We start from the raw sequence: 25,040 nt of genomic DNA, 5'->3' as shown, positions 1-25,040 counted from the left end.
ATACTTGGGCTCTTTGGTTCTCTGTAACAGTCTGTTTATCTGACTATGTGACTGACTGACTCTCTCTATCCCTCTTTTCGCACTCCTTCTCCCTCCCTTGTTGTCTCTGGTTATGCTATAGCGGGGAAGAGAAGTCAAGGGGAGAGATTCACAGGTCCTGTCCCTCTGCAGAGCCAGACGGATTGATTGTCCTTGATATTATTTACATCACAGTCAGTCACAGTGGGCTCCGCTTATTGGAAGAACACGCTCTCGTCCTCCTTCGTTTTTCTCCTCGCCAGCCTGATGTGTGGGCATGTCGGCCTGAGATCTGTGTGCGTGTGTGTGCTTGTATGTCTGTGGGTGTGTGTGTGTTTGTGTGTTTGTGAGGTGTGAGGGGTCAGGGGCTAGGATAAGTCATTGTTGCTGGGCGACTTCCCTCCACCGTTCAGTAGGGCCGACGCGCTTCGACTCTTGGTCGGTGTGCCGCTGCCTGACCGTGAGAGTTCTGTCAGGTCGTGGAGGGAGGGCTCCCTATACATGGCCACTACAAACACACACACACACACACACACACACACACACACACACACACACACACACACACACACACACACACACACACACACACACACACACACACACACACACACACACACACACACACACACACAGAAGACAAGAATAATTAGTTAAACTATTAATTAAGTTGTTGGTCTAGCTGAATAACTCATTTTTGACATGCAGTGGCGTGCACCGGGGGGGCCCAATTGTTGAAAAATGCGTGCTAAAGTGTCCTCTAGGAGCCAAAACACATGTTAAAGTGCCCTCTTGGAAGCCAAAATGCGTGCTAAAGTGTCCTCTAGGAGCCAAAACACATGTTAAAGTGCCCTCTTGGAAGCCAAAATGCCTGCTAAAGTGTCCTCTAGGAGCCAAAACACATGTTAAAGTGCCCTCTTGGAAGCCAAAATGTGCATAAAAATGCCCTCTTGGAGCCAAAATCAGTGCTTAAGTGCCCTCTAGGGGCCAAAATCCGCATTAAGTTCCCTCTTAGGAGCTGAAATTGGTGCTAAAGTGCCCTCTTCGGTGGCGAGGACGCGCTATATGTGCCCTTTTTTTTCCTTTTCGCTCTGCCCTTCAAAAAGTCTGTGCACGCCACTGTTGATATGCATGTCGTTCAGTCAGGTCCATTCATTTCCCCTGAACATAAGTAACCTGCTTTTATTTGACAGTAATTCAGACTTTACTGCCAAATAGGAATTCCTGCAATGTTAAGCTGTAATGTAATGATCCATGAAAATATAAGTATTGATTATCCTTAGTCTTTAACAATTATGAAAACACAATTATTCTTCATATTTTTCCCCTTAAACCTGCAAAAGCTAAATTTGCATGCAGCAGGTACAATCAGTAATGCATCATGGACAATAGATCACCTCAGAAGACAATGGCCCATGTACATCCAGCAGGTACGGAGCAACATTATCATCTTTTTGGAGTTGTGTTTATGCCCAATATTCACTCTCCTTTTCAGTTTTGTTGTGCTCTCCACTAATCTGGCTCTTTAGCTGCTAAAGGTTGTATTGTGGTCACCAGTTAGTCGCCATCTTTGTCTGTCTGTCTGTTTGGTGATGGACAGGTCGCATTAAGTTGGGTTTAAGAACTTTTTTACTGAAAAGAGCTTTCACAATAGTGAAGTCATGTGAACCATTGTTAATATGAAAGTAACGATCAAAGGAGCAGTGTGTAGGATTAATTGACATTTAGCGGTGAAGTTGTAGATTGCAACCAGCTGAATGCTGCTCTGCTAGTGAAAGGCCCATTTAGGGTTACTGTGGGAACATGGCGGTGCAACATGGCGGTGCAACATGGCGGGCTCATTCTATGCTAATGCAAACATGGTTCTTAGTTTCAGGTGATTATGCACAAATTAAAACGGAATTTTTCATATTATATTTGGATCATGTACGAATCAGAGTCGAAGTGTGTTGACTGTGGTGAATTGTGTTATTATGTTGCCAAGGAGACTGTCAATCAAATTTGATCGAAGCACACCTGCAGAGTCCCGATGAAGCAGATTAGTTTATGTTAATTTATAAACAATAATTAAGGATGCGTTTCCAAACATAACGTTGATTGTTGCTCATTTAAACATGAATATTTTACGATCCCCTCCAGATATGTTGTAAAGGACCGGAAAACCAATGTTTTCAGTCGGCTTCCTACTTTGAATGGTGGGATCCTAGATGAATGCATTGTTTTCTGCCAACCTTGGCACAGTTTTGGTTATTTCACATGAGATATTTCAGTATTTCTGTTTTTGCCAATGCTTTTCACGCTGGTTTGAGATGAACATGGCTCAGTTGGACAAATGTGATGTCACATATTCTATTGTATAAGGCTTCGATCAGACGTAGCAGGGTTTTTTTTTTGCAAATTGCAAAAAAGTGAAGTGCACCGCGCTGCTTTTTTAATAAAATGAAAAGAAGAAAAAAACAGCTTTCTGGGACTTTTAAAAAAAGTTGTTGCTAGGTTACTGCGATCTCCACCACCTGTCCACATCTCAATTCATCTTGTTAGACAATGAGGGGAAGATAACATGCAAATGATGTTGGCCGCTTTTCTGCTCTGTTAACTTTTCTTTTTTTTTTTACTCGAGGCGTTCAGGGTGATCCTGCAAAAACATACATTTTACAGAGGGTCATATTCGGACTGGATAAATATTACCTGTGGTATTTTTTATCATTTTATCACCCTACTTTTTACTGACATTCTCCAGAATAATTACTGACTTGGCGGATTTGGACGGGACTAAAACCTCTGGTGAGAATTAACCTACCCTACGTCCCCACGTAAAACTAATCCCTTCTCAATAGGGCTTATGACATACATTTACTTGTTTTTAATATTTTTTTGGATCAGTAAACTACTACCCTTTCCCATTATTTAAAATCTTCCTCCTCTACTGAAAAGTCCATTTTCTGTATGCATCCTGGAAGTTGCAGGTTTCTATCACATGGCTGTAAGTTGAATATTGGACCACGATTGGCTTCCAAACTAGCTGTGGTGTCACAAAATCCTGCTTTTATGTACACATCTTAAAAGTGAGATTAAAAGGGAGCACAGAGAAACTTTCCCTCTTCAGCAAAATAATGTGAAAACAGCTTTCTAGTGTCAAACTCTGTAATGTTACAGGGAAGTTCTTTTCAAATCAGGTTTTCTGCTGCTTTAAAATAGTTTAAAGTTAAGAAATAGTACAATTTCATAATTCAGCAATTCAGTTCAACTCATATTCAATTATGTTGCTGCTTGTGAGACATTGTGCTACTTTAGTGCACTTCACTCCCTCATTTGCATTACCTTTGAGTGGTTTTGGGATGAAGTGTGCTGCGGCCTTGTTCTTCTTGACATGGTTGCCCTTCATGATTCCACCCTCCTTGTTGAGTCCCAGGTACCAGGCCCGACCTGAGGCCTGCTGCCGGTACAGCATGGAGGAGTAGGTGACGTAGTAATTCTCAAACACCGACTCCTTGAACTTACACTCCGGGGTAAAATGTTCCTGAGGGGACAGTGTGACAGATATTAGAGCAAATCATAAAAGAATGAAGACAAAAGGTAATTAATGGGGGGGGCTAGCTGCAGAGAAGGAGCCGAGTCACAGAAGGTGTGAGTGAGGACAACTCCATTAAAAAGTGTTCAATCATTCCTGCACATTAGCATCAGTTGGTCCTCTATTTGAATCATTATCTCGGCCGGGCGGTACTCTCCGAGAACGAACTGCACCAACTTAGGACAGCTGACATTTGCATTTCCTTATTCCTGCGTATCCATGGTAACCAGCTACTCCCTTGAATACCAACCATCCCACCGAGAGAAAGATGGAGCCCAGGTTGCCGGGGGAAACGGATGGATACAGAAAGAGTGCTCTTCCTCTCTGTCATCTATTAATGTTTTAATTGAGTTTTGTGAACTTATGACCTTCAAATAGATTCAGTATGAACTGTGCTTTGTTTGTATACTTATATCTACTATCTATACATAATTTATGTGTTTGTGTATTTAATATCAGTTGAGAAGATGAAACAAGTGATATGAGTCCAAGACTGGACATGATGGGCCAGATATTGAGGTGGTCTACGTGACTGCACAAGCGTAGCAGCTTGGCTGTTATTACTTCTAGGTTTGGGCCATTTTTCTATTTCCTCTGTTGGTATTCATCTTTTAGTCTCCCAGGCTAGTTTAGACTTTTGGAAGTGTGTGTTGTTGATTCTTTTTTGTTATTGCATCTATACCGCCCACCATCACTGCTCAAGAGGTAAAGTGAGGCACTTAATGCACTGCGCTGCAGCCAACACTGCCTTCTGAATCTGATTGGTCTGAGGAAATATATGCACAGTGAGTGTGTGTGATCCATGTGTAAATGTAGCTGGAGAAGGCAAAAAAAAAACAAATTTCAGAATCTGTGCATAAATGGCCAAAAAGCAATCTTCCTATCAAAGAACGACTGGAGGGAGATGAATAAAAGGAGGCTGGAGGGTGATCTGAAATCAATCCTATGAAGCCACGATATCAGCAGATAGATAAGGGAGGCTCAGCTACTGGATTATAACACCCAGTTGCAGCTTATTCACAAGGCAACACTGAAGCTGTAGTATTGATGTGGTGATAGGACGATAATGAGACTGGTCACATTGAGAGCTGCTGCTTCATTACTCAACCTGACCCAAAGAAGACATTTCATTCCCTAATGGTCTGTAGTAATGATGGCGATGGTGATGACGCCGTGTGTCTGTGAGTGATTGGTGACCTACAGAGGTGTAGAGAAAGCCTTCATTGTTCATTGCCAGATAGAGTTTGGTCTGGACGCCCTGGATGGCCACCACCCGAAGCCCCACCGGGATCAGGTTGAAAACAGCTATATATGCACACATAAACCAACACAAGTACACACACACACACACACACACACACACACACACACACACACACAGCAAACAAACGAACACTCAGACAGTGAACATGGAGGGAAACAGAGAGAAAAATCATCAATATCAATGCAGCATCTGTTATGATGACACCTCCATTTTGCCTCAGAGAAGCTATTTTACAAGGTCAGTCAGGCGCTAAGGCCACTGAATGACTTTAATGATTTAGCGGGCGATATTGAGCGTCGGTTGAAAAGGTTGGAATTAGAGTTTGGAAAACATTTGTCACTTTTCAGCTATTTCTACTATTATAAATGAAACTCTTACTATCGAAGCTACAACTTCTACAAAAAAGCAGATAATCTGTCAACACTGTTTTCCAGTAGTTGTTTTAATAATTTGGTTCATGATATATTGCAGTGTTGACCATGTCTTGAAATGGCTTGTTTTGTTCGAGCAGTACATTAAATCCACAGTGATTAGTGTGGTGCCTGTTGGGAACAAGCTGATTGCTTGGCCTTCATTATTCAGCTTTTCTTGAGACCTGCTCATCCAGATAACCTCACGTTGCACACTGCGTTTCCCTGGGTGATAAACCTGCCGATCCATACTGTAGGAGCATCTCCTGCTAGACTATACGTGTCATTTTCTAACAGCTAGCAATCTGGGATGGGGCTATGTCCAATCTGGGATGGGGCTATGTCCAGGAAACAAAAGTGTTACATCAATCATGCATGAAATGTTTCTTTGCTATAATGTAACATCTCTAGTTCCAAGTCCATTTTGTTCACCCGTGAACCGCCCCATTAATGACTGTTTTGATTCTGTATTTTTCAATAATCCCCTAGCTATAGTAGAGAATAGAATAGAGAATATTATAGATCCAACTGACAGAAGGGAGGGACTCAGAAGAGGTTGCAACTATAAATCTGCCTGCACCTTCAGCACCATGAATGAACCTTAGAAAGCCATGAGTATAGATTCTAACCTGTACAAACCTCAGTCAGATAAAGGATCAACGAGTCTGGCGGACGAGACAACTAAACAACCCCTCTGCCCCTGCACTCTCTCTGCTACTCACCTACTCCCTCCCTTATCCCTCTCTTCATCTGTTCTTGAATAAACTGTTGCGAGCGACGGAGAGCAAGCTGTACCCGGGACGCTGTTTGGCGTTGTAATAATAAAAAAGTGCTCCTGTCTCAATACACCAGTGACAGAGTGTCCTTCCCTTTTAGTCAGATATAAATCAAGAAGCATAAAAAGGAGCAAGCAATGATTTAAACTGTTGTTGAATCATTTTCTATCAACCAATAATTAACTAATTGAGCGACCATTTCATCTTCTGAGGCAGTTCCAACTTTTGAACATGTAAAGAGGAGATTCCCAGGCATGTTGACACTGTTAGGTTCAAGGTGCTTTGACAATGGTTATTTGTGTGAGTTTGACAGCCCGATTGATAAATATTATCACCTTAAACAATGTTAAGCTGTTTGTAATGTATCAAGAGTGTGGAACCTAGTTGGTATGATATTAAAGCACAGACTGTCTGATCTGTAAAAGTGTTTACATGTGTGTGTTATGAACAGATCAAGCGTCTACAGATGCAACAAAATGATTAAAAGCTTCTTTATATACACAGTTTTGGGTATATCGATACTATTTTTGTCATATTGGTTGTTGTTTCTCCACTGGTGTATTAAGTAGGCTCAAGAAAAACATGTTTCTACATTAAAAGGCTCTCTAGTAAGGACATAATTATTCCCTGTCGTTTGTGTGCCAGGCCCTTATTTTAATTACTCTCATTTAGCCAACCATGTTCTTTCTTTGAGTACATTGAAACGTGGATTACATGGATTATCCACCGAAACCCAGTCACGGTCGACTGATTTCACACGGGTTGGCCGTTAACATGATGTTTACACCATGTAATCATCTAATTAAAGCACATGCTACCTTTTTTGTAGCCTTATCTTTCTCTTTGGGACACACAGCAGTTGATGGACTGAGAAGTGGCAGCAGAGATTAATGCCCAGTGCCGGCGACATCGGCCGTGCACAAGGCAGAAAGTGATTGCCGTCTGAACCAAAACAGCAGAATTGAATTAGCCATATCAATCACGCGTTGTAGCCTACGTGTGTTTTCTTGTGTTGAGAAAAGAGCAAGCAAGAGAGTATTTGTTCACTGAATCACTTTAGTCTATCTTTTACAATGGCCATCCCGTGGATATTTAATCGATTTATTTAACCAGGAAACATTTAACATCGATCGACGGCCACGATACCATCGGACGTGGAGGAAAAGCAGCCTCCAGTTTCCTAATTTAATCAGCACTTGTCAAGTTGCTGAGATTAAATCCTCACATCAGACAGATTTTCGCAGAATTAAGTTTATCATTAAATTGGATTTCAACTGATTTTGATAACACCAAAGTAGGTATATGGGAATGAAATCAAATCAGACCTTGCTAGCTGTTAATTGTTAATGTTGCAACGTTGTATGGATTATCAAGATCAAAAGAAAGCATGGTTTCAGTCTCTACTGTACATTACTCATTTTCAATGTACTTCTCCATAGCAGGACAGTAAAGCAGTTAACATGCATTTGTAATACTATATTTATAATTTCACTGCTGCCACACACCAATGTGACACACATTTAACTAAAGTTCTCTAAAGCTGATTTTAGAGCTGAAATGATGCGTTGCTCATAATAATATCATATGAATTGCCTGGTTCAGTTTCTCAAATGTGATGGTTTGATGTTTTTCTTTGTCACATTTGAATGTCCTTGGGTTAAAGCAAGCATTTTGAACATTTGGCCTCTGGGAAACTATGATTTCCATTTTTCACTATTTTCTGACATTTAAAAGTCAACAAAAACAACAATGAATCAATTAGTCGAGAAAGCTATCGACAGATCGATCTACAATGGAAATAGCTGATTTTTGAAACAGAAGGGAAATGAAAAAAATCAGAAGATATGGAAACATTTGGATCGCATGCAGTTAGACTCACCATAGGTGCTGTCTTCATCCTTTGTTCCATCAATGGTGCCATCAGGCTGCATCTGCAGCTGGAAGCCCTGGCGACTGGAAAGCCTGGTCACAATGCCCTTTAACTGGGGCTCTGAGAGGAGCAGAGAAGAGGGGACACATTAACTGTAATCCTTCCTTATCACTGTCATGTCATCACATGTATCAGTCTTCTCCAAGAAGCCAGAAGTATCAGATGTTTATAATTCCAATTACTGGGCCTCAAGGGCCCAGTGTCGATCCCTGGCCCTTGTACTTTGCATGCATACAAGTCAAAGAACAACTGACAAGGTAACAAAATAGGAGTAGCTCAAGCTCTGTTTAAATTGGGACCCTAATGAGCTCTCCATGCTGTTACAACACTTTGCTGCAGGACGACACAAAGTTATTCACGTGATGTTTGTAGTGTCATGCAACAGGATTAATTCCTGAGCCCCTGCCAGGAGTAAACTATTAGGACCAGCCTCAGTGATGAGAGAAAATGGTGTTGGTTGGTGGTGATGATGATGTAAATGACGCTGGTGAAGATGGTTGAGGTGGTGGTGGTGGTGGAGCCCGTGGCTTTCCCACTTTTCTCGCCCCAGCTCTCTGACCTGGTGGTCGCCTTCTCTTCCGTTTCTTCCTTGATCCAAACAATTTGACACGCGAGAACACGTTCAGCTTGCTTGGCTTCTCGTTTGTGCCTTGATTGTTGCTCGGGCTGCCGCTGCCGCGGCAGGCATTCGCCTTCTCCCGCTCCCTTGCCTGCCGCTTCTGGCGGATCAGGGAGCTGGCGATAGCCGCTGCCCGGGACATGTTCCCACAGTGGAGTGAAACAAAGATATGCGTCCCGTTAAGGAGGGGTGGAGGGTGCTCGCGGATAACGCGGTGGGGGTGTGTGGGAAGCGGGGAGGGAGTCTACACCACCCACGGCTCAGTTCGCATCACACACCGTCCGCAGAATCCTCCATCGGTGCGTCCGGGCGCTTCATGGAAGTCGTCAAACAAATCCAGTAATGTGCCAGTGAGTGAGTGTCAACGACGCCGCCTCACGTCCCCCAAAGGGTCCGAGTGGCCAAAGCTGTGTGAGTGATTCCCCCTAAGGTGATTCTTCTGGCTGTCCCGAGAGAACGTGAAGGAGGAAGAGGGCGTGCGTGAGGATCCAGTCCGGGTCCGAGAGGCGAATCAACAGCTTATAAACCGGTGTGAACGACACCGGGGGTTGTTGTTGATGCTCACTGCAGCTGCTGCTTCCTCCTCTGCTGCTGCCGCTGCCGCTGCTGCTGCTGCTGCTCTGCACCGCTCCCCGGGCGATGCTCCGCTCCTCGACACTGTCCGTGACAGAAATGCAGCAACCGGAATGTTTGTCAATGAAACAGCTCGGGGCTGGCTCAGTGGGAAAGGGATCATGATGCAGCCGTGCCGTTCATAAAACTGCTGCAGCCCTGCCCGCCCCGAGGAAGAAGAACATGGAGGGGGGTGGAGGAGGAAGAGGAGGGTGGGGGGTGCATGCGTGTACGTGCATGCGTGTGTGTCTCTGTTAGAAAGGGGTCGGACGGCGTTGGGTTGATAAGGGGCGTTTGGGGCAGCTCTTCCTCACAGGGCACCTGTAGCCCTGAACCCCACGTGGCATGATATTTGCATGTTACACTGAATACTGATGTGTGATAGGAAGGGAGATTGAGAGGGAGAGGGAGAGGAGTGGAGGCTGTAATATAGGAGAGGAGGAGTGAGAATAGCGATAAGAGGAGACAGACAGGTGAATTAATGAGAGGAGAAATAATGGAAAAGGGGGGCGGAAGAAAGAAAACGAGATAGTGTTTGTGTGAGTGTGTGTGTGTGTGTGTGTGTGTGTGTGTGTGCGTGTGTGTGTGTGTGTGTGTGTGTGTGTGTGTGTGTGTGTGTGTGTGTGTGTGTGTGTGTGTGAGAGAGGCTTGTAGAAAATGCACAACCTTCAAATGGATTGGGAAAAGGGAAAGATGAATGAAGGGAGGCAAAAGAGTGAGAGAGAGATATGCAGTGAATGGGGGAGAGGGTATGGGCTGGAGAGAAAAGAAATCTATTATATGAGAAGGCACAGAGAAATAAAGTACAATATGAGAAATAAAAGGTAAATGAAGTGAAGGGACAGTACTGGAAGAGAGAGAGAGAGAGACCCGGTGAGTGTGTGAGAGACAAAGTGGATAAAGGAGGGGCTCTCATCTTATTTTGGTGCAGAGGTTCACCACTGCTGAAAGGCTGCAGCTTGCAAGAATGAGGTGAATAACGGAGACAGCACTTGAGTCCTGGATGAGTGCGTTCCCTTTTGGCATTTGCACCAGGGCAGAGGCACACACAGAGCAGCAATCAGCCAATTTGTGCATGTCGACTGGCCGCAGGCGAGCCCCTGCAGGGAAAAACAGATGCACAGCTGTCAGCGGTAGATACAGCTGCAACGGCGCATGGCAACTGCAACTCCAACTGGTGTTTTTTGAAGAAGACGAGGCGGTCGGACAAAGAGCCGACTGACTCACAGCGGAGGTCGACCTGTGGCACCTGGCGCCGAGCAGCATGCAGGCAGAGCCAATGCACACTGTTTGCCAGTGGAAAAGGCAGTGAAAAATCGATGGCTGGAAAGAGGATGTGGTGCGCAGTAAATTTCATGACTGAAGGAGGAGGGGAAACTCTGTATGCTGTAGCCCAAGCCAGTGGGTGGAGGAGAAAGTGATGGACTGTGGACAGAAACTGGGGTCAGGACCTGGTCACTGAAGTGGAGCATTGAGCCTGTCTTTGACTGAAGCAGTTGAGGTTACACCTATGACATCCTGGTTAGGTAAGACCCTTATAAATGTAAAGATAAATATAGTTTAGGCGTTACCGCACAGCTCAACCCACATGCTGTGCATTCCCCTGAGAGAAACGACACTTCGGCCATAAAAAGATTTCATAACCAATTGTGTGGTGTCATCTAAAAACATTAAAATATGAGGGCAAACACACACAACCACTGTAATGAAATGGCTGAAAGCTAGGCCTTCATCTTTCATTTATGAGCTCCTTGCTTTTAAACCCACACCACGTGCCCCTAAAAGCAAAAGCCGCACAAAGGAGAAGTAACAGAATGCAACGCTACAAGCTGCAGGACAAACATATCTGATACAAGGTGACGCTGAAGAACTTAAACATTACCAGTTCTCACCCTTTAGCCCAAAAAATAAGTTAAAATGTTACAGAAAACACGTCAAATCAATGGAAACAAATAATCAGTCAATAAATAAACAGCCAAATTACACACAGGGAAGAATCAGTGCCGCTTTTTTTTTTCTAGGATGAAAAAAACGTCAGTTAAATTAACGGATATCGTTGAATAGTTACGGAATAAACAAAGTCTGCATCGCTTGTATCACAGTTACACAATCAAATGACAGTAGGGGATTTAAAAAGATACATTTGAGCTGTTGAATGGAGTCTTTTTGAAGTGTGTAAACTTCTAAAAGGTTTTGTTAGAGCTCTGTAACGCCCCCTACAGACTGGAGAGGGTTGGAGAAGAGGGAGTTTATCGAGCATTGTTATTTTACAGCTAATATTCAGAGAGAGCCCTTATGTGTGTGTGATTCTCTGTCTAACCATGAATGCCAGTTAGAGTATAATCATAAACCCAGCAGCATGCGGCAGTATTCATAAGAGTTAAACACTTTGCAACAAACCGCTGAGGCCTTGTTGAAGGTAGACCATCAAAAGCAGCAGTGAACAGTATGATACATGTTTATAACAAATGTATGCATCTGTTAAAGAGCTATACATTAGTTAAGGTCAAATTGTAAATTACTAGATATGAGCTTAGATTGTGGATATCGTATTATGGCTTAAGTGTTCTTTTCTTGGTTTTAAGGGCTGCATTAGTGAAGTAATTATCTGAACTTATAGGTCTATTCTAAATGTTAAAGACACAGTACAAAACCCAAGTAAACATATACAGACAGCATCAACACCTGACCAGTATTCAGGTCAAGTAGGACTTCCACTCACCCGCATGCAAAAGAGAAATGGCTGAAGGCATGAAGGAGTACTGTGATTTCTGTTGGTTGTTACAGGAGGAAATCTGAGCTGAGAGCCTGAAGGCAGAAACTGGAACTCTGCGAGGGTGAGAGCTGTTGGAAAGGACGGCTCTGGCTTCCCTTAATATCTACCTAGAAAATAGGTCAGATATTGTGTTCTGGTGAACCCCCAAAACGCTCATATTAACAATGCTGGTTAGAGCATTTTTGGAGTATTATTATATCCACATTACTGATGATTATTCATGAAAAATGTCACTGTAAATATTTTGTGAAAGCACAAATTATTGCGATACTTGAACTTCTCCATATCCCAGTCCTATTATTAAAAAGTTATTTTGGTTCTTCTTATTTTTGTAAATGAGGTAAGAAACCGCACTGCAGGCCTGCGTGGATTATGATAGTAAAGGGATAGTGCAGAGAGCTGAGACTTTTGATTCAGGGTCTCTTCAGGTTGGTGTAAACTCATGTGTTCTGTACTATTATAAAAAGTTGTAGTTGGGAAATCCGCCCTGTGATCGGGCCAGGACACAGATACAAGTTCAGGATCTCAATTCCTGAAATGCGTTAAAGATGAATTTATTCTCATGGACGCAAAGGATACAATACCCATAGTCTAAATTACAACACCATGCATTATGAATGTGTAAACGAGTGCTTGTATCTAATAATAACATGGTGTTGTTTGGAGAGAGCAGTCCCCGCCAGCAGAAGGGCGCGCCCGGCGCTGCTTTCAGCACCACGGACAGCGCTTCAAGTTTTAATTGAGTTTCAAACACACGCGTCACTTTAGTTTATACCAAAAACGATGGACTTATTTCAAACGCAACTTTATAAAATCGAAAATTAAATATCTTGATCATATGTTAGGGTCGAGAAAACAACTATATCTGCAACATGGACAAGAGCACCAAGGTAGACACTTCTGTTGACCTCCCTTCTCCCCTACAACATCCCGTTCCCAAAGCTTTTTGTACACAGATGGCCAAGTTGCGCTAATATTCCTGCAGCTTCCTGTCTAATAATTTTATAGCCGGATAACTATAGCCCGGGTCAAATAAATCTCGTTATTTCAGATCGTTTCTGAGGTCCTACCTGAGGTCGATCGGCGGAGAGGGAAACTCATGCTGCGCCCGTGGAGCTCCGGAGCCTTGTGCTCATGGTTTTCTCGCACTTCCTGTTGTGCGCTGCTCGACGAAAAGAGGAGGAATTACCGAAGTTCAAACCAGAGAATTCTCCACGGCATTGGATCCATTAAGGCCGCGCACATGGCGTTGACGGGAGATCATTACAGAACATTAGAGGCCATTAAGCCGTTGGAACCGGTCATTAAAGATTCATCTCAAGGCCCCGCTGATCTGGCACAATAAGAGAAGGAGTGAGCCAGGAGGCCGTTCCCAAATCCAAGGATCTGTCGAGGTGTGTGTGTGTGTGTGTGTGTGTGTGTGTGTGTGTGTGTGTGTGTGTGTGTGTGTGTGAGAGAGAGAGAGAGCATTACTGTACTTCTAACTTTAACCACTCCATGAGACCATACATTTAATCCAAGAACTCAAATAGCCATGTACAGTATCTCCTCACCAGATTACATTTTTCTAGTGTTTCAAGACCCTTTTAAATGTACTCTGTTGCACAGTGCTCTATAGACCGCCTTAGTTTAGCACTGCAACTAAGGATTATTTTCATCATAAAATAATCTGCTGATATACAATGTAATAAAATAGTAAAAAAAAAAAGCCTCACAATTTCTTAAGGTGAAATTCCGGGGTAAAATCTTCCCAAGGTCTTTTTCAGCAAAGACAATCATCAAATAAGCCATCCAGACGATTTTTTCGTTTAACAACTATTAACGGAGCAATCCGGAAGAGTCGCCGACAGTGGAATGCGGCTAACAGTGATTAGCCTGGGGCAACACGATAAACGCATTAAAACGTCTTTTTTAACCACTAATACTGCTCAAGATAACTTCAAACCTCTGCAGTAGCATGAGAAGAGTCCCTTCACATTGACCGAAGCACCAATGGGCTCCTTCCTTTTGGATTGACTTTGGTAACTGACTTGAATGGACTTTACTACGAGAGGAGCTGGTACCGGGGTCGAGAGGTAAATCTTTCAAAACACTCTTTTAATAAACTCCAGGTTCACTAACTACGTTGTTGGTGCTTTAGTTAATGTGAAAAGACTCTTATCATGCTACTGCAGAGGTTTGCCGTTATCTTGAGCAGTATTGGTGGTTAAAAGAAGTCATTTAAATTCCTTCACCATGCTGCCCTGAGCGAATCAGGGTTTTAGCCGCATCTAGCTGTTAGGGACTGTTAGCGACTCAGCTGTAAATCTCCGTTAATAGTTGTTACACGAAAAAAATGTCTAGATGGCTTATTAGATATTTGCTTTGGATGATTTAAGGCCGGAATTTCACTTTAAGGCCCAAGGTCACGTCATCATTGCATGTTTTCCACAGCCAACAGTCCAACTTATACCAACTTCTATTCTGTGTAATATTGAATAGGACAAAGAAAATCAGCCTTTTTTCACAACTTGCTGAGAGAGGGAATGTTTGCTACTGATCGGTTTTAAAAAAAAGTTGCTAATTATTTTCCTGCTAACTAATCAGTTCAGTGACTAATCATTTTAGCTCTAACTCGGTTTAAGAAAACTGCGATAGAGCTCTGTAAAAGCTGCAACACCTAAAGTGTCTCTGTAAAGTGTTGCCTTGGTGATTGTGATTCGTTGCACTCACCGCCTCAACTGGAGCCTCAAGATGCTTTCACACTGGATTAAGTTGATTTTACAACCTTAAAGCTACTTTAGGGGGAAACTGCATGTTAAGACTCTAATCATGAACAAATAAATTATAAACCTCATCTAACACCTTAGAAAAAACAGAGAACCAGCTAAATGTCCGTGATTTGAATTATTTTTTAAAATAGACACAAACCCACACAGTGGGAAAGCAGACAGAAACACACACGCCTAATGGCTTTGCACTATCTCTGTGGTTCTGTGGGCTGTCCTCACTGCACACAATCATAGCACATTACTGTATAGTAACCACACTCATCACAATGCTGCCAGTCCAGGATTACAGAGTCTACACAGCCACCAATAACTCTATATTATAAGCCCATTACGATGTTGTGCTGTTACAGTGCTTCCTGTGAAGCAGCCTGTAAAAGTGTGTGTGTGTGTGTGTGTGTGTGTTTGTGTGTGTGTGTGTGTGTGTGTGTGTGTGTGTGTGTGTGTGTGTGTGTGTGTGTGTGTGTGTGTGTGTGTGTGTGTGTGTGTGTGTGTGTGTGTGTGTGTGTGTGTGTGTGTTTTACAGGAGCCTATAAAAGAAGCTGAAGGCAGTGAAGCAGGATGTTGCTGAAGAAAATGCACACTCGGCAGCTTTAAAAGTAAAGCTAATAAAAAAAAAAAAGAAACTTATCGGAAAAACGTATCTCTGAAAGAAATGTTCTTATTATAATTTTCCAAATCTTTGTGAGGCAACAAAAAAAAAACAATTTCAGGGAAACAATTTTATTGTCGTTCGTGCCCACATAATTGTATCATAATGCTGTGGCTGCCTGTGATGAGGAAATAACTCCATTAGGTCAAGCACAGAGATTGGCTGGGTCACTTGCTTGGTCTCCGTTCAGATTTATGTATTTATTTTTATTCTTTATTGCCGCCATTTGTCTCGGCTCTACTCGATTACTATTCTAGCTTCGAACAAAGACAGCACACACCTCCTCAAAATAGCTTTGTAGCCTTGGCCTGAAATAGCAAACCACAAAGACGCCAGCAGGTACAAATGCAAAGGTTCCTGAGCCAACAGCCTGGGCGGGTAGCCAGTAGCAATCACCGTTTTAAAAAAAAACTTTATTAAGTTTCCCATCAGATTTTTGGAGAGCATCAGCTGTCATTCACTACTCGTGATTCACACTATCGGCCACAAGAGGGCGCCATATTATCATGTTTCAGAAAAGAGGAGATTGTGGTAAAGGTGTGTGTGTGGCTTGAATGGGTAGAATCTGTTTCTGTATCTGAGCCAACAGATGTTTCTTCCTTTCTCACGTGCACCATACAGTCTGCAACAAAACCAAGCTTATTGTGTTTGGCAACAAAGAGAATGAGTATCAAAAAACAACTCTATCGTCTGGTCCCAAAACCCAAAGAACAAGATCAGAATCTTGGCGTTCAAATAGACTCGGATCTCACTTTCACCAGCCATATCAAAGCAAACACAGCTGATAAAACAGCCTTTTATCATCTCAGAAATAGAGCCAGAATCCAGGGTTTGGTATCCCAAAATATCCAAAGGAAGCTCATCCATGCTTTCATTTCCAGTAGGGTGGTGTTATCGTAATGCTCTCTTGACTGCTCTTCCCAAAGGAACCATTAAGCAGCTGCAGCTCATTCAGAATGCTGCTGCAAGAGTTTTAACCACGACCCCGAGAACCGAGCACATGACTCCTGTTTTTAAATATTTACACTGGCTTCCAGTTGCTTACAGGGGCACCAAATGTAGCAATTTTTAAATCCAGGTTAAAAACATTTCTCTTTTCACGTGCCTCTGGCTGAGCTGTAGAAAAAAGCTTATTACCACTGCTATTAATATCTAAATAGAACTAGGCCTGATAATTCAATATTATAATTCATTGTCTTTCAATGGAATCATATCATGATGAAATCATATACTAAGTAAGGAGTTAGTATGTAATCACATAGTACATACACAAATTTCTGAGTATTTTGAAGGAATATATTTGAATATTGCAGTTCAGTTTTCATATCCACTGTTTGTGTGCATGCATGTAAGCAAAGCAAGTTTACACCTATACATATAATATAAATTGAAAATGTTGTGTTGATTTTGCACTAAAGTTTTAATAAAATGAGAAACTCAGAACTCTACATTATGGCTCTACCATATAGAATTGGCTATTTTTAGTATAGTTTAGTTTAGCTATATTTAGTGAATTACCAGAAAACATGCTATATTCGGACATGTATTGTTATACCGCACCGTCAAGCCCTAAAGAGTACTATCATAATAAAGAGCCTGATTGCTGCCACACTAATGTCACTACAATCTCTTCTAATGATAATGATTATCTCATCTCATCTTCAGCCTCTTATCCGGGGGCGGGTGGCGGGGGCAGCAGCTCTAGCAGGGGACCCCAAACTTCCCTTTCACGGGCCACATTAACCAGCTCTAACTGGGGGATCCCGAGGCGTTCCCAGGCCAATACATTTGTTTTATTGCCAAACGTTTATTTCACTGTATAAAAAACAATCATAGTAATCGGAATAATCTAAGTATAGCTGTTTTTAGATGGGTAAACATTTAAAACTGTAATCAGACTTGCTGGCTGGATTGTCTGACTACACAGAAAGAGTTCTGTTGCATTGAGAGCTCCATCACGTCCCGGTCACATGTTTATTTCATCCTTACTCTCAAACTGCCAGGAGTCCAATAACAGGCCTCATCTACTTTGGCATATGTCAGGGAAAATGTGGACTAGTTTGTCACAACTAAAGCCCTGTTCAGACGGGATAAATTTTACGTGGGGATGTGGGGTAAAATATTGTTTACGTCTTCAATATAAATGGCCAATTTGCACGGGATTAACAATATCACAAAACTAACTAAACACAAAACTAAAGGACGGAATAGGAAGTTAACCCTTTAAGGTTCGCACCAAGAAAAAAGCAAAGGAAAAATGATTTCTTTGCATTTTTTATTCAATTATGATATGAACAATATGAACAATAACAACAATCAATAGTTGTTTTTAAACTACACCCTATAGTATTTCAGATACAATCCTCTACCAGTTGAGATGTCTGTTCATAATAAAAGAACAACATTCAGAACAAGTCGCATTGAGAGTGCTTCTTCAAGTGCCTCCGTGCTCAAAAAAATGTGGAAACTACATATTAACAGAATATGACCTAATAACTACATGAATTTTACAGAGGGTCATATTCAGACAGAACTACACAGTGAGAAAACTAATCCCGTCCAAAAGAACCTCTGCTATGAAATGTTTCCACTGTTTTCCTGACCTCACACATTGTACTCACAAATTATAGCACCATGGCGAGATAAAGCTGTTTTTCCTCTCTTCGTGACCATTAAGAACCAACAAAGGAAATGTATTGATTCTATTTGTTGGTTTCTTATGAAATTATTACTACTTGCTCACGTGAAAGTCATTAGTTTTGCAAATATTTGGTTATAAACAAAGTTGGGGAGTCAGGGGATCGCCACAATTCTCCAAGTGTTGTGCTTATTAGTGCTTTTATTTCTGGACTACATGCTGACATCACTACATCAGTGAAAAATCAGATGTGGTTCAGCGATGGGCCTTAATGTTGACCCCTGCTGCCGTATTGCTGGGTCACAATCAGGGTTAATTAACTATAGTGTCTCAAGGGTGAATGTGTGTGTGTGTGTGTGTGTGTGTGTGTGTGTGTGTGTGTGTGTGTGTGTGTGTGTGTGTGTGTGTGTGTGTGTGTCTGTGTGTGTGTGTGTGTGTGTGTGTGTGCGTGAGTGTGTGTGTGTGTGTGTGCGTGTGTATGCAGACGTACACATGAAAGTAGTTTTAATCCACATTTATAAGCCTAATCTCTTAGAGAACAAGATGTTAATGAGTTCTTGTTCTGCCCAAACGTAATCCTTAATGCCACTCTTCTTATATAAAGAACAGAACAAGGTGACATATAACGCTGCGTGTCTGTCCACCCGTGGGAGAGTGAATCACTGCTGAAGATATAAAAAGCACATCAGACGTGAAGTACTTCTGTGATTGCAAGAGCAAACATTGCAGCTAACCTTTGACTCTGTTATGTTGTGCTGCTTTAAACTATACAGTGTAAGAGTTTCATTGAAGAAAAAATGAATTGTATCGTTATTTTGGAAAGTGTTGACTTACATACTGTTTATTGTAACTTTCATCATTAAAAACTAGATTAAAAAGTCATAATCTATTCCAGCCATTTGGGAGTGATGCTCCTTTAGCTCAAGCTCACTACACTGAGCAATCTATAGAGACACAAAGTAATGAAATGCTTCAACAAATACTGCTGTACTTACTTTTTCTGTTTTATTGATACGACTATGGTTTGTGGTGAAGTTGTACTGCAAAATATTATACCAAAATGTCATATATTGGGCACCACAATGTTTGGCATCACAAAGGCAGAATTTATTTTAGGTTAATTAGACTATGTTGTATTTTAATCCCTTCCAATGCACAGCTAATATTCTTGTTCTTTTCTCGCGGTGGATATATCATCTTATAAAGTACCCCTTCTTGTTTATTGGCTTGTTTTTATTGCTTTTTGTCTTTATTGATGTGTTTGCTTTGTATCCATTTTAAAGGTGCTTTATGAGCTAAGGATGCCATAAATAAGGTTTATTACTATTCTGCCAGCAGGCGTTAGTTTCAATCGGGCAATCTGTTGCTATAGCAACCCCTGCTGCCACAGTTCCGTAGCAGCTGAAGTCAAACTGTCAGTTCTGTGACCGCGTTGCCAGAAGGTAGGCCTGCTTGTCCTTTTTTCTGTTGTGTGACGGCAGATTTCTTATTTTTTTGACTGTTTTTCTGTGATGCTGCCGAGCTCTACTCTGAAGACCCTTTAGGTTTGTGAATGTGCGCTATAGACCTTTTCAAACATGTAAACATCAACATTCTCAATGTGTCCCAGTTTATTTCCTGTTGCTGTGTATTTGAATGACATCAGCTGACAGGAAGTTAACAAGGACCAAGGCTGTTGCCTAGCAATGGAATTCAATTCAATTCAATTCAGTTCAATTCAATTTTATTCATAGTGCCAAATCATAACAAAAGTTATCTCAGGACACTTTACAGAGTAGGTATAGACCACACTCTGTGACTTATGTATGATTTACATAGACGCAACAATTCCCCCGTAGAGCACGGTGGCAACGAAAACCTTCCCTATAACAGGCATTCCATTAAAAAGAGCTGTAATCTTTAACCAGGATCTTGTCAAGTACCATTTTTTCCAATTATCCCTTTTATGCTAGGCACAACTTTTAGCAAACACATATTTTGATGCTATTTTTAAGCTTGTGGACTCTGTAGTGTAGTGTAGATCATACTGTTACTGTTACACCTCCTACTGGGACTTGTCTTGATCTTTTACTGCTGATACTTGTAACACATTTGACAACTATTTAAAGGTTGAATATGTAGAATCTTTATTAAAAGCTATATTTAAAAAAATATTAATAAACTCATGGGGCGTTTTTAGGGTTACAGAATTACTTTTCCATAAAAAAATTATATTTAGTCAGAACTAATATTCAAAACATTTTTTGAGGGGTTTGACAATGACTTTCTATCACTTTCTGTTGACATTGTAGCAGCCGGCATTGCGGGTTGCCAGTTGTCTGTTGTTTGGTGCAGCTACATTAGGCTGGCACTGGGTGAAATGGAGTTTGCCAATTCTGCAGCTGCTTATTTGTCCCAGCAGCTGAGAGACCGGAGACTAAACTAGAGTCAATATAGGCCAAGCATTCACTGGATGGACTGAGATTAAGGAGTTCAACGGCATTAAAACGCACGCCCAAATCACTATGTTTCTCCTTGGTCGGTAAACTAACTTTCATGTTTACTTTGCTGTAACGACTAACGTTAACTGTCAGTTAAACTCCTCTGCAATACTTGTTGTTATGGTGTGATTTGCCGGAGGGGACGGGCTAAAACAGGCTCAAAATGACTCGGGTCTCCTTTAGGCTACTGGACCGGGTCTGACCAACCTGGCAACTTGAGTGGTGAAATTATTTTCTGTTGTTGCGACTACAATCTTGAGACACTAGATGGCGGTGTTCTGCTCATCCTCCATATTCAACCTTTAATCTATAGACCTTTTAATGGAATGCTATTGCTAGGCAACAGCCTTGGTCCTGGTTTACTTCCTGTCAGCTGATGTCATTCACTGCCTCAGGAAATAAACTGGGACACAAAGGTGTATACTTTTGTGAATCCATTCCTTGTTTGTTTCATTTTTGCCTTCCTTTTGTCTAACTCTCACTTATGGAATCTCATTGTTTTCTGATTCATAATCACCAGGCCTATCATTTCATTTTCAACCTAATTCACATTTGTGTCCAGTATAAATCTAAAAGGTCAGCTGCTGTCTTCAGATTTTATTGGACATTTTTGTCTCATAACTCTGCACCTACATGCACAGTGAGGACAGAAGATGTGTGATTAATTAAACTCCTTCTGCAGTCATAATAAATGGCTTACTGAATCAACTAACCTCTGCCTGAGATCATTGCAAAGACAGCCAATGTGAAGAAACATCAATTACAATTTTAGATTTTTAGGGGGAAACAGCCATAATATTATTTATAGAATAAGAATACTCTTAAAAACCAAGATTATGGACAAGGAGAACCCCTACACGCTGCATCTCTCTGCTTTTTTTTAAATGTATTTTTTATGAATGAATAACGGGTGTCATGCATTACCCGGGCAACTCCCTTTTTTGTTTCCATGGCGATGATAGTTTCCCAGTTTCCATTGCGGTGTATTGCGCGCTGATTTTATTGCTGTCCCCGGGGGGGAGAAAATGGATTCTCGCGTGTGTGTGTGTGTGTGTGTGTGTGTGTGTGTGTGTGTGTGTGTGTGTGTGTGTGTGTGTGTGTGTGTGTGTGTGTGTGTGTGTGTCGGACGCTGAAATTACATTTGAGACCCCCAAACCCTTCTGTGGCGGAGAAAAAAGCAGCCTGTGTCAGTGATTTTATAATATCGACACACTGTATATTAGATGATCTTGAGCACAACACGCATGGTTTATGGGTCACCTCCTGTTTGTGGTAATAAAGCGGTTAGAACACAACATAAACATAATTTATAATACATACAATTACATTTTCTGGATATGTTTTTAACGGCCTGATTTTTAAATATACGTTCAGCGATATTTTAAAGTAGTCCCATCTATTGTTTTCTGTACTGGGATGTGGGGACAAAAGAATAAGTAGGGAGCATGCTGATCTCAGCATTATCCCTCTTTTGAGCTCACAATAAGGAAAGAAAAGAAAAAAACGCGTAAGATTGTAAGCCTCCTTGTATCGGACTCGGGTTCATCATCACTCACCTTTGGCGGCATGGTCTTTATCCTCTTTGCTTTTCGATTTTCCGCTCATGGAGCTCCACCGCTGCTGCTGCTGCTGCAGCTGGTTGTTGAATCAAACTTCAGGTGAGAGATGCAGGATCTCGTTTTTACTTTCTCATCCTCGTCAGATTTCTTTCCTCCACACACACGCAGGTAGCGCTCCAACTCTCCAAAGCCGTGCGTCCTCTCTCTCTCTCTCTCTCTCTCTCTCTCTCTCTCACTCTCTCTCTCTCTCTCTCTCTCTCTCTCTCTCTCTCTCTCTCTCTCTCTCTCTCTCTCTTTCTCTCTCTCTCTCCACCTCTCTCCACCACAGCCCGACTCTTATCTGAGGACCCGTGCCACACACCAGCAGGAGCGCTCCTAAACGTGCGCGCGCAAAAACTGCACTCGCACGCGCACATTGAGAGACAAAGAAAGTGTCCCAAATATGTGCGAACCTATGAAAACACACACCCTATAAGAACTATTTAAGAATTAAAGGTAACCCACCACTTTCTATTAGGGCTCCATGTAAAGGGCTTAAATGCGGTAACTAATGGCTTTATTAATGGTTGATACATAACTCACTAATGCTTTATAGATTATTAGTTATAATCCATTAATAAGAAAGACCTTTGCCTTGCGAGGTTGTGGAAAATCCGACTGACAACTGTTTCTGATGGCATAGTAGAAAGTGTGAAAGGCATTTCCACTGTTTATTAATGACTTTAATAACATTTGTATGACTGACTGTTGTGAGTGAGACACCCATGGAAATAATTTACTAATGTCTAATAATCTTGTGAGTCATTAATGACTTAGCGAGTCTTACTAAGATCCGATTGGCATTGTTCTTTTAAATGGCCTTTAACTGATTAGCATTAGTAGACTAACCCTTAATAAAGCTGTTATTTACATCATATAAACCTTGCTTCTCTTAATGTTTGTTAGAAAGTGTTACTGAATTGATTATTGATTGATTATAACAATTATAAACCCATAACATTGCAGCCATTCTAAGTCCCTTTCTAAATACCGAGGTAGAATTAAACCGATACTGCTGCACATTTTAGCTGACCTAAAGAAGCTCACTATTCATGAGGTTGTCTTCAGTCCGATAAATGCACATTAACCTGCAAATTCAGCAGTCTAACACTATGCAAATGTCTCAGTTCATTGATCATTTAATCAATTGGTGCTATAAAATGGCTTTTTTTTTACAGAGGCAGGAGTGGGATACACTTACACTTTGGGTGTGTCGGTGTGTTTCAGATGATCTAAAGTCTCTTTCAACATTTGTATAAAACAGCTTCATGCTTATTGTTTTTCTGAGATCAAAATGGTAATACAGTACAAATCTCTTTATTGACTCGTGTCACCATTATTCACATTAGAGACTGAAAAACCTGCAACTTCTCTTCTCTACCCTGCACCATAGGCTTTGGCTGCAAGTGATGCATAGATAGATTACTGAATCAGCCTACCGGTCACAGGCCCAGGGCCCTCAAAGTTAGGGGTCCTGACTCGTAAAATGTTGCAGAAAAAACACAAAATGACCCAAAGCGATCCTATGACCACAAATATAAATGACCTGGAAAGGACCACAGAAAGACAAAAAATAACTAAAGGGAAGCAAAACATCCACAAAGACATGCTAAATGACATAAAACAAACACAAAACGGCCACATAGAGACAAAAATGATGACAGACACACAAAATGTTTAAAAATAGATGCAAAAACACCACAGAAAGATGCAAAGTAATTACAATGACATACACAACAACTAAAAATTAACCTAAAAGGACCGCAAAGACACCCAAAATTACTACAAAATAACTCAAAGTTGACTCTTTGAATTTCGGTGTCTTGTTCTTACGTACGTTTCTTAAGAGTGCTTTCGAACACTCAAAATGAATACAAACTAAGAATATGAATCCCAGAAATCAGTGGGTACTAACAAAGTAAGAACCACGATAAGAAGGAATTTGTTCGTATATCGCTTCCTGCGTAAGGCTCATGGTTTCAGATGACCAGTCTTTCTGACTCTTGTATAACAGATCTGTGACGTCAAGTTGTTGTGGCTTTTTTACCTACTAAATGAATCATTAGATCACAGCACAGCTGGCCCTCTACCAGAGCCTCCCCTGGAGGATTACTGTTCTGGCACCAGCTGCTCTATTAGAGCAAAAAGTGCCACATATGACTGCTCCTGTTCTTAACAGCAGAACCCAGTCTGCATAAAATACTCCCGGAAAAGTAGGATCCATGCAAACCGACGAGGCCCTCATTGACAACTTAGTAAGTGACTATATTTACTTTTAAATACAGTTTGTATAGAAGGTGATGAGCTTTTTAACTCTACAGGAAATAATGCATATAATTAATTCAATCACACCAAGTCAGATTATGACAGAGGAAGTGTCAAGCATAGAACCGCCTCTGAAATATGTCCTTGTCATTGGTGAAATATCCCTCTTTCCTATTAGCCTAATCCTCCACACGGCCGAAAACGCTGAGCTAATTTAGAAAAACCTGTCAAAGCCATAAGGTACATAAGTCACATTTTTGCTCTGTAACTTGCCAGCCATCATAATTGCTCTGCACTGTGAGCTGCTACGGTCGGCTGTACACCACTCTGTGTTGACGAGGGAGACGTTGACCTCGTTGAGTCACAGGCTAAAAAAAACAGTTGTGTGATTATGCTGGGAAGGAGAAAGGACATTTCTTTATTGATTTAGGACGGGGGGACATGAAAGGTTATTGACTTGATCCCGGGCCTGCATCCCGAGTCGTCATCACTGCACCATTTCTGCATTTACACCACCTAGCTCAACAATTATGATGACCTAAGGGAGCACTGTCAAACAAGTCAACAGCCATGCAGACAAAATGAAAACATGTAATACATATTAAATGATGCTTGCAACAAAAAGATATACAACACCAATCACAATAATTCAATTAATATTGA

General features: G+C 41.6%; 1 protein-coding gene across 3 annotated transcripts; it reads right to left on the bottom strand.

Annotated features, from left to right (window-relative positions):
* Positions 1-386: 386 nt before the first annotated feature.
* fgf13b (fibroblast growth factor 13b) lies at positions 387-22,119 on the bottom strand (the record flags this gene model as incomplete). Of its 3 annotated transcripts, none has more annotated exons than XM_083927360.1 (5): positions 387-526; positions 3,340-3,538; positions 4,791-4,894; positions 7,919-8,029; positions 22,071-22,119. In XM_083927360.1, the coding sequence occupies 5 exons, from the start codon at positions 22,117-22,119 to the stop codon at positions 387-389; spliced, it is 603 nt and encodes a 200-aa protein (XP_083783486.1). The 3 variants fall into 3 exon arrangements, with proteins under 3 accessions (XP_083783486.1, XP_083783487.1, XP_083783485.1); XM_083927361.1 differs by lacking the exon at positions 22,071-22,119 and adding an exon at positions 13,047-13,077; XM_083927359.1 differs by lacking the exon at positions 22,071-22,119 and adding an exon at positions 8,529-8,730.
* Between the last annotated feature and the right edge of the window lie 2,921 nt (positions 22,120-25,040).

Source organism: Echiichthys vipera (assembly GCF_963691815.1).
Source record: "Echiichthys vipera genome assembly, chromosome: 14".
Classification (NCBI taxonomy): Eukaryota; Metazoa; Chordata; class Actinopteri; order Perciformes; family Trachinidae; genus Echiichthys; species Echiichthys vipera.
This window is presented reverse-complemented; position numbering and strand designations above follow the sequence as displayed.